At 35.3% G+C, this 11,137-nt stretch overlaps 1 protein-coding gene across 1 annotated transcript; it reads left to right on the top strand.

The window, feature by feature from the left end:
• Positions 1–6,758: 6,758 nt before the first annotated feature.
• On the top strand, positions 6,759–10,692 carry LOC126811715 (cytochrome P450 2J6). Its single transcript, XM_050537578.2, has 4 exons — positions 6,759–7,155; positions 7,697–8,221; positions 8,888–9,328; positions 10,090–10,692. The coding sequence occupies exons 1-4, from the start codon at positions 6,759–6,761 to the stop codon at positions 10,266–10,268; spliced, it is 1,542 nt and encodes a 513-aa protein (XP_050393535.2). The 3' UTR covers positions 10,269–10,692.
• The last annotated feature ends 445 nt before the right edge of the window (positions 10,693–11,137 follow it).

Genomic DNA, 11,137 nt, shown 5'->3' with positions numbered 1-11,137 from the left:
TATGTTGTTGACATAACATCAAGGGGCATAACTACTTCACAAAATGGTGAATATTTTGAATTGAAAACATTCTTCTTTGACGGAGAGAACAAGGGTTATTGCTGCTTTGGATATATTTTGGAACGATAATACTAGACATTATTTGGTGTTTCTACGCTGTTGTGCATAACACATCAAGAAATAAAAAAATTATTGGTGTCGGTAAATTTGTTATTGTTGGGGTACCTCAGTTTTTCTCATATTTTTAGAACAAAATTACACCGTAATTTACTTATTTCGTCTAATTAGTAAAATAATATGTACACGTACCTGATCAGACATAATAATTGTGTAGCAATAATATTTTCAGTAAACTGATAGTGAAAAAACGTCAATCAGTAAGCTGAAATATTGTTAGCCAGATGTGGACAGTGTGGTTGATCAGGCATGCACTGGATGTGGCCTTGGCCTGCCTCTGTTTTGTACGCCGTACAATCGCCATGATTGTTCTACAAATTGAAAACAAGTATAGCGATTATTTAGGGCGTTATTTTTTTATTATTTAATTATTTCTGTAGTTTTGTAATCGGAGTTCAGCTTTAATTAATAACATTTAATGAAAGCAGACTATACCTTTAAACTTACAGAGTCATCAGTTATTTGGTTGACGGCCCCAACTCCCAACGCCCCAGTTTGTAAGCCCTTTTTTCACCTGGCATAATGTGAAATGACATAATAGACGTTTTCTAAAATTAGCTTTTGTAGAAGGCTACCCTGTCTCACTCACCCCATTGTAAGCCATCGAAAGTAGACATTTTGGAATAGGATAATCATCGCTGTGGTTCTTACTAAAATACAAAGCAATGTCGTATTTTGGGAGAAATCAACACCCTTAACCCGCATCTTAAGAGAAAGAGAGAGAGAGATGGGGTTTAACGTCCACTCAACACAAACTAGGTCATTTTTTAGACTAACATATGGTTTAATTTTATTTCAGTAATTCGCTTGCGCCTAGGGGTCTGTAGCAGTCGGAGGACCCGGAGAAAACCCACGAGGTTGGACAGGCGACCCTACTCCTTGTCACGTACAATCGAGGAATTGAAACCACGCCAGTTGACTCAGTGACAGACCTTATGATACAGCACGCACGTGCTAAACATTCGGCCATCCAACCCCCTGTACCAAAGTTTATTTTTTATCTCATGAATCGGACAAAAAATTTCGCCTCTGGGAGGTCCACCAACTTCATTCATATTTCACATTTTGTGTAAAAGGCATTTGGCATCGCTCTAAAACCAAACTTGAACTCACCCAACACTCGTTTTAAGTTGTATCGAAATCGGGTAAAAATTGTTACAACATTGGTATTACATATACTTTTACACTATTTGCGTATAGAGAGGAGCGACCATTTGACACCATAATTATGGTGTAAAGGTGATATGTATAGATATTTACAACTTTGATTTTTATTCGAATATATATATACGCCCACGACAAAAACCTTGTGAAATGATTCAGTTACCAGTTAACCCGGATGCAGTCAGTGTTGTAAGAAAATGTTTTAAAAGCATTTCTTCATCCTCATCGCCAAAAATATAGTTTTGGACAAGAGTAAATAGCAGGCGAAACAACTGACATGGGCGCCGCCATATCGAATAGCCAATAGTCCGGGCCATTTGCGTTCGGGTGTTGGTTCAGACTGTAGTACTAGAGTGTTCGCAACCTTGGTAATATTATGTATATATTTGAACGGTTTTTACAGTCAATAAAAATTGTGACCACTAGAGGGTCCACAGGCTAAAAATGTGAGTTTTCGTACAATCAGGAGCCATAATCCCAGAGGTTACGGTTATAAACATACATTGCAAGTTTCATCAAAATCGGATAACAATTTTGACATCTAGAGTGCCCACAACCTTATTTATATTATGTATATATTTGCCCAGTTCGGCATCGCAGGAATCACCATCGACTGCAGTGCTTCCGTGGTAAGGGATTAAAAAAAACCATAAAAACTTCATTGCTGAGTAATTTTACTAGCTAGAAATCGCTTAGAAAGCGTCTCCGACGATCTAGACATCCTAGGACGGCAGCTCCCCAATCAAGACTTGCTTCCGCCGGCCCTGACTGGATTAGCTTCTGATAGTTGAGCTTTTGAGGGAGTGTGTCTATTCTTTCCGTTCAATCAAATCTATCCCAAGTACAGCAACATGTTCGTCTCCAAACAGTATTGTTTACAATGTATCAGTCTTGATAGCCTCGTTTGTCACACAATTAGTTTTTCTGCAATATTCTTATATGCACTGGTTAATTGGGCATAATAAAATCGCGAGTCATGACGTAGCGTTATGTAAACATATTTGGTCCAATTTGGAGCTCTGTTTAAAGCGTAATGATATTGTTACGCAGTTAGCTATTGGTTTTAATCGGACTATTGACCAGTCATAATTTGGAACAGAAATTTGCTTCCATTACAGCAGTGTTAAGTGGGATTAGCTCTAATCCAACGAAACACTGCGAGGAGTATGGGCTGCTGTGGCTCAATCAGTAAGACATTAGCTCGCTAACCTGGAGGTCCTGTGTTCAATCTCGCAATTGGCCGAGAAAGTTCATCGGGATTTTCAAGCATGGTTCCCCATTGTCAGTAGTGTAGAATGGGGGGTCTGCCAAAGGACAACGTATAGTCATTTGGAAGGGATGAAAAACTGATGTCCTGTGTACACACTGTCGTGCACATAAAAGAACCCATGACAGTTGGAATGACATAAGAGTATTGTGAATATTATCACAAATAAGGATGAACCATATAAACAATCAACTCATTTTACTAAATCACAGGTTACGGTCCTAATATTTATATTTGTAGGCCTAGATGTACATGTACATTGTAAAGGCCTTTCTAGCATTTTGCATTATGTGAATTCTTTTCTTGTACATGTATATATGAATAATGTGAAGAAGAACATCAATGTAAATGGATCAACCTTAAAATTTATAAAAATCAGTTTACTTATATATACTTTCTTTTAAATATGCATTCAGACCTAATTCTGTCTTTTGGCTTCAAATGTTGTATAAATTATTATTTAGACATTTATTCACATGACAAGCCTATAAACAACTCTCTAGAGCATTGGATGGCCGTGATTTAAATGGATTTTAACACCCACACTGTTACTGAAGACACGATATTCCATGGTTATGTAATACCTAAAGACGCCATCGTTCTACCAAACCCGGAGTTAGTTCTGTCAGATGGTGAAATTTGGGGTGATCCTGGCGTGTTTCGTCCAGAACGATTTATAGATACATCAAGAAAGGTAACGAAACCAAAAGAGTTTATCCATTTCTCTCTCTTTTCATTCTTTACTGCATAGTCGGATTGGTGCATATTCGCAATTTTGAGGATGACATCGAAGATACGAAATGGATGTTAGTTGTCACCAGATTAATTTATGCCACCATAATTAAAATTATGGTGTCATAAAATATTTTTTTCGGGATAAAGAATTTGTCTTGGAGAATCTCTGGCTAAAATGGAATTAATTTTAATCATGACAACAATGATACAAAGATTTGAATTTAAATCAGTAGATCCTAATTATTTACCAACATTGGAATCACGCATGCTCCAGCCAAATTCGAAGTTCGAGCTGTACCTAGATGTTAAGGACTAAATCTTAAATACATCGAGACACAATTCCATTCATCTTATATTCATAATTTCCTGTTCCATGTTAAAGAGATGTACCCCCAATCAAAGAATGGGTTTTGATATTAACCGAATATTGCGAGCGGGATAGAGATAGGTTTAGAAATAAAATAATACTGAATAATTCTGGTATACGTTTGAGATATTATGCCAAGTGTTACAATTAACGTGTATATTCTATTGTTTTTAATTGAATTGTCGCTTGTGGGTAAGAGATATGTTAAAGATTAAAAGAATATGTATTTTTGTTAAATTGCTTTCTTTTGAAGTATTTGTAGTATTTACAGGAACTTGTCTATAACGAAATAAAATAGAATACCGTCGATCCTAGAGGGCAATCAAAGCCAGAAAATACGATAAAGAAACATCAGCGAAATAGATAATGGTAACATATAATTAGCTTACTCCTGGACCAGAACCATGGGTTTGTCGGTGTTTAAAATATGCATGGTCTGATAACATTCCTATTATTATACATTGGTGTGGAAAGTAATGTGGACGTCATATCCATTACGGTACACAGTCTCACCAGGACAGTCATTTCAACTAAACATTTTCAAGAAATCAGAAGACACGGGATTTACTTAATGAAATAAATACAGTTACAAATTGGTTACTGGATATTAAACTATATGTTACATATTTTCATACGCTTGCAGGTTTCGGAAATTGACTTTCTACTCATTTCAATTGGCAATAACATACAGTAACGTTCTTGCTTTCCTTCACAAATCTACTGTTGGACGTATTTGTATTGTTTAAAAATGAAATTTGACAGAGATTTTGAAAAGCTATAGTTTTTCGTTGGGTTTCACGTCCACTCGACACAAACTATGTCATTTCGGGATTATAACATAATATGGTTCAATTTAATTTCAATTATTCGCTTGCGCGTACAGGTGACCCTACTCCTTGACTCAATGACAGACCCGATCCAACGCGCACACATTAACACCCCCCACCCACCAACCCTCCCAGCTATATACAAAAGTAGGTCAACTTTCAAATACCTCAAACTTTAAACTAAAAACAATTTATTCTGGGAAATTGAATTTTCAAAAGTAAACAAAGGGTAATAATTCAGTAATAAAACAATAACGGAATTCCACGGAACTCGAACATGATCTGTTTTAACTCTCCTATATACAACAGTGTACCAAGTTTCATTAAAATATCTCAGAGTTAACATTTAACAAAATTCTGGAACAAAAATGACAGTCGGAGGGCAGACGGACGAGTGGAGAGAAACCTATCGTCCCCCTCGCTTTCACTTCATTATCTTCTTTTGTTACTGTAGATTTGACACAGTGAAGCATGCATATTTGCTTGAAATCCCCCACACGAGCATTAGCAATTTTAATGTCAATATCAAAATAATTCAGCGAGTGTTGATATTTTTTGATATCAAAATAGACGTGTAGGAGATTTTATTTATCACCCAACCCTTTCTTACGCGCACAGATGAATAAATATATAATTCTTTGGTATAGATTTAATTTTACTGAACCTGATTACATAACGGCGTAACGATTTAAGGTTATTGGGAGAAATGTAATTGAGACCTTTTCCCCAACAATATTACTGAATCCAAAAAGTAGTTTCTCTTTAGTTGACCAATTCAGTAGATTATGAAAGTTATCACACATGCGATATCTACTGTAGAATGTGTTATTGTGTGATAAAATTATTTCTTTCCTCATGTTGCGTATAAACAGTTTAATTTTCTTTCCGTGTTATTCTAACGCATTGCAGTAATGCGTTGATAATAACTTTAATCTTACATTGTCGTCCATGACAAGAAATCGGGTTAAAATCAAAACATAAAATTCTATTTGTAGTAATGAGCGCTATATTAAAGGAGCTCAATATTATCCAAGATGTTCGAAATTAAAAACACGAATTAGAATTCAATACTGGTCCATTTCAATCATTATTGATGTTATTATTCAGCCGTGAATATTTAAGTCACAATGAACATTTTATATCAATACACGATTTCGGGCGCCATTTGTAATAAACATATCCCACAAGACAATGCGGGAGTAATTAGTAATAGCTTAGTCACAAACGGCAAAAGAATAATAAGAAAGAAAAAAGTGCGTAAACGACTGTGAATGCGGGTGTTGTGAATTAAATATAAATCACTTTGATACATTCATATCACCTATTTTCGAATAAACTTAAACTTGTATCTGATTTTAAGGTCAAACAATTGACAGTTTTAGATTAAAATAAAAAAAAAACACACCAATCAACAAATGGACTTCCGCTTAATCTTTCTCTAGTCACGAATTGAATTAACCCTAAATCAACAAAATGCACTATGGTATTTTGATGCAAACCAAATCAAGGGAGTGTAGCTCTTCCACCGCCTATCAGCCATTTTCGTTTTGAAGTCTCATTGTGTCAGTTTAGCGCATTAGAAATCCATTGTACACTTTATTATTGTGAAAGATATGAATCCCAAATATGATAGGAATAGCTGTACACAAATGGTTCAAATCAATTCAGTAATTACAAAGATAATCTGAATTGAAATTTTCGTCGATCTATGCTACTCGCTATGTAATAAGCCCGCCGCCATTTTGTTGTGGGCGAACAGAATTGATAGGCCTAGCGATATTTTAAATTAGATTGAATTCAAGTGGCTTATCCAGCATTTAGATTTTGATTTTGTATTCTTGATTAAATGTCAATCAATCTTGGTACATATTAGTGTGTATTAAGCCGTGAGGAATTTAATTTTTTATCGAAAACTTCAAATGACGGATCGTTACTTTAAGGTGATTTTGTTAACAGTGTTTTCTTATCGATAACATTATAATAGTTATCAGTGAACTTTGACAGCTTTACCGAAAATCAGGCCATTGTGTACATGTGTTATGGCTGCCCGGATATATATAAAACGAGAAATGTAATGTAGATATAATAGTCTATTGAATATTCATGAGTTTTACTCATGTACCCATAAAACAGTTGTAAAACATATCTGCGCTTGATTTATTTTTGACGATAAACTGAACAAAGGACTTGTTAATTTATATCTCTGTAGTGAACTGGCATAATGTACGAAGCTCTAAATCATTTAAAGAGTTTCTTTGTGAACAATTGTTGGGAAGATGTGTGCCGATATTGTCAGCAGAATGTACGGATTGGATTAGTATGTGGTGTTTGTATTGGGGTATGGTGGCTGACGAGAAAACCTCGCGGGATCCCCCCAGGTCCAAGATTTACATTACCTATAGTAGGGGATCTGTTGTTTCTGGAAAATGAAAGTCAACCAGTTATGCTAAGAAAAATGAGAGAGAAATATGGAGATATATTTAGTATCTATATGGGATCTAGTCTGTTTATTGTATTAAATGGATATGATGTTATTAAAGAAGCTTTGGTAAAATATGAACACATATTTTCTGATAAGCCACATATGTTCATGTATGATCTCATTTCGGATAAGAAAGGTAAGAAACGTTTATTCATGCTACAGTTAACCCCACTGTGCCTTGAAAAGAATCGATTAAACGCAGACTGCACTATAAAATAGCTTTCAAAGATTACTGTCCGGGCAAAATTCTTCTCATAGCACACTATATGGTGTATGCCCGTCTTCATTTAAAATTAGTCTAGTTGGCGCAGAACAATATGACGTTAAACCCCATTTCCTTTCATTTCTGATTCCACTTAGAGACGTAGTCCTTGAAGTATCTCAACGTCTCTGGAAATGGACACGATCATATAATATCATAGTTAAGTTCATGAATTATACAATGGTGATGTATGGTTACCAGAATTAGCTAGTGCAGCAATAATATTACTGCGGAGTCTTTAACCTATATTAATTTCAATGGTAACATTGGTGATCACCGGTAGGGTCATATCTACGACCGCGCCCGGCAAGTTCACAGCTTTAAATGGCATCTAACAGTAATGATAAATAACAAAAAGCGATAAGAGAGATATCAACGATGAGTTGTCAATATTATCATTCAATTTATTTTGTAGGTATTGTTTTTACTTCGGGTCAATTGTGGAAAGAACAAAGAAAATTTGCCCTGGAAACATTAAGAGAATTTGGTTTTGGTAAAACGATACTAGAGGACAAAATTCATGAAGAAATAGGATATTATATTGAAGTTATTGACAAACATAATGGTAGACCATTTGATATGTGTCGGCTAACACAAGCCTCGGCATCGAACATTATATCTTTGTTGGTCTACGGACATAGATTTGATTATGGTAATCTGGTATTCAAAGAATATCTTAACGGCGTCGATGAAAATTTTAAAGATTTGGGATCGACAGCTGTTTTGAATTTCTTACCTGTTCTTCGATTCATGCCTGGTGATTTATTCAGATATAAACGGATACTGAAAAATCTACACGGTGTGGAAAATACAATAATAAAGCCGTCAATACAAGAACATCTGAATAATTATGATGAAAACTATACCAACGATTATATTAGTAGTTATATTAAAGAAATGAAACGAGTTCAGAAGGCAGGTCAAACATCTTACATTAATGGTAAGTATTTAAGCTTATTAAGTTAGTTTTTATTTTACATCCTGAAAAATCTGACGATTTCCTGTCAAGCACCACTGACGATCCGAAGGAGATACCACATTAACTAATACTCAACTGTTTCCTATTTCGACAAAGAAGGTCATACATTGAACGCATACGAAGTATTGTTTTCGCACACTGAGGTCAAATATGGGTCGGTGAACGATTTAATACATAAATGTTGGGCCAATTGTCTAAGGTGTATTATTTGCTTTGGTTGGGAAGGATTTAATACATAAATGGTCAATTCTTTAAGTTGTCTTGATGTACTCATTTGCAAAAAAAATGAAAAAACCACAACAGAATTTTGATTGGTGCAACAGATTAGTCTGCGTCACGGGTATCAAGATTTTAAGTCCCATTCAGTCCTTATACTTATTTGAATATGTGGACGAAGCCCGTGAAAGTCTATTTTCCTCAAATTTGTATTCAGATGAGAATGTGGTAAAATCGATTAGTGACCTTTTATATCTGGCACAGAAACAACACCAACAACTAGATGTTACAAGGACATTTGGTTTTAAAAGTTGGTCCCAATTTAAATACCGTTACAGAAGGTTAGATTACACCCACAGGTGTCCACATGTCCACTAAAATGGAACATATCATTGAACCTTTTATTTTCAGAGGATAATTTAGTCAAATCAATTGGAGATCTTTTTGTAGCTGGCACAGAAACAACGTCAACAGCTATTTTATGGACGATTCTCTACATGATTCATCATCCAAATATACAAGCTAGATGTTACAAAGAAATTCAAGATGTTGTTGGTTCGGGTCGTCTACCCTCTATGAGAGATAAGCCTTCTATGCCATATAATGAAGCCGTATCATGGGAGGTTCTCCGAAAAGCCAACATCGTAACTATTGGTACCCCACACGGTCTTAATCAGGATACAAAGTTTAGAGGATACAACATTCCTAAACATGCAGTCATATTGCCAAACCTTGATTCAGTTCTTGCAGATAACAAGATTTGGGGAGATGCGGATGTTTTTCGACCTGAGAGATTCTTAGATAATGACGGAATGGTTACTAAGCCGGATGAATTTATACCCTTTTCTTTAGGTATGCTACATGTACATAAAATCTAAATAATTGGGAAATTATGAGACATATATGGTTCTTGTAGACCCGCAGTGTATTCACACTGACAGTGGGGTTACATTAGCATTTTATGAATGTTTCAATTTCCCTCTTTTTTATCCCGCGCCAAACGAAGTTAGGAGGGGTATCATAATGAGCTCCCTCAGTCCGTATTCCGACCCCATTTCGTTTCCGCAGCATATCTCATAAACCGTTCATGATATATTTACGAAACTGTGTAAATGCACATACATCAACATATTATAATTTTTGTGTTTCCAAGCAAACAAGTGTGACTTTTATATCGTGGCATATTTCATAATTGTTCAAGATTTCTTTATTAAACGGTGTATCACATGAACGCATTTCCTTGACTTTGTTTTTGCTATACAATTTTTATTCCGAAGTACATGTCATAAACCATTTAATATATCTTTATGAAACTTTATGAATGCCCTGATTTTATTTGCTACACATCTTATAACATGTACACACTAATAGTATTTTGTTGTTGATTACCAACTAATCACAAGTCTATTCCTGTACCTTCCAAAACAAGGGTGCAGTATGTTGAAGACTGAATCATCTTGTTCATTATTGAATCGTAAGTACGTAATGTCCCCAGTGATGAACTATATTTCTTTCAGTTTTCAGCAACCATCAAGTGATATTGTAATTGTATACTAATGTTTATCATATTTTATCTAGGTACAGTCAGTATTTAGTCGTGTTATATATTTCAGGACGAAGAATATGTCTTGGGGAATCTTTGGCTAAAATGGAATTATTTTTGTTCATGTCAACCCTGATACAAAGATTTGAATTTAAACCAGTTGATCCTGATAATTTACCGAAATTGGAAGGTGTTTTAGGAATCACAAATTCACCGTCTAAATATGAAGTTCGAGCTGTTCCTAGATAAATCTTTCAGATACAACACAGCTAGCCTATATATTCCAAAATATTTCTATACATTGAAGTTAAACGTAACTATGTATTTCTAAATTAAAATCATATTTCACCTAGAGGGTATTTTTTGCCCCCCCCCCCCAATTCCTCAAATAAACGACCACACAATATGTACACATCATGGATTATTCCAAAATTCGAGTATTTATATGCGTCAGTAGTATATAAGTCTGAAAAATTGCATTTAAAGGGGAAGTCCAGTCGTTTCCATATGTTTATATTTCGACTTTAACCGGCTAATTAAGACGCTGACTATGACGTCATCTGGTAACTGTCAGTCACTGTTTATAAACCAAACCATGTATTCGTGCTATAATAGTTACTATCCGAACGCTTTATACACTATGTTGTGTTAATCACAATGTGAATTGAATTGAATAGCACGCCTAGATTTTTGTTTATAAACAGTGAATAAGTTTCAAAGGGTCTTGTTATCATTGTATCTCAAAGACTTATACTATCTGATTAGGGTTATTAGTTTTTTCCCTTGCTAAATAAATTAAACCCTTTCAACATGTTGGCATTCAGGAACCAAATGTACCAAACAAAACAGCTGTCATTTGGCAACCAAAATAAATATATGTATATTTAGTTTGTCGTACACTACACTGTATATACAAGATGAGGGGGGGGGGGGGAGGGTCTGAGTATTGTCATCGATTCTGGCGTTCTGGTTTGTATATGCCGTCACCCCTGTCTGTCTGTATGTGTGTGTGTATGTTTATGTGCCTGTAGGTCGCCTACAGGGCCCAATTCTTATGCAAGAGCTAAATCTATTCCTTGTACACTAAGGATCACCCTTATTGTTTATGGTGCATATCC

Source organism: Patella vulgata, chromosome 2, assembly GCF_932274485.2.
Source record: "Patella vulgata chromosome 2, xgPatVulg1.2, whole genome shotgun sequence".
Lineage (NCBI taxonomy): Eukaryota > Metazoa > Mollusca > Gastropoda > Patellidae > Patella > Patella vulgata.
This window is presented reverse-complemented; position numbering and strand designations above follow the sequence as displayed.

Bases quoted from the DNA above. Each gene is read 5' to 3' on its own strand.
- LOC126811715 (XM_050537578.2), top strand. From the start codon at position 6,759: ATGTACGAAGCTCTAAATCATTTAAAGAGTTTCTTTGTGAACAATTGT. The intron at 8,222-8,887 runs GTAAGTATTTAA...TTTTATTTTCAG, and splicing joins TCAAACATCTTACATTAATG to AGGATAATTTAGTCAAATCA. The intron at 9,329-10,089 runs GTATGCTACATG...TATATATTTCAG, and splicing joins ATTTATACCCTTTTCTTTAG to GACGAAGAATATGTCTTGGG.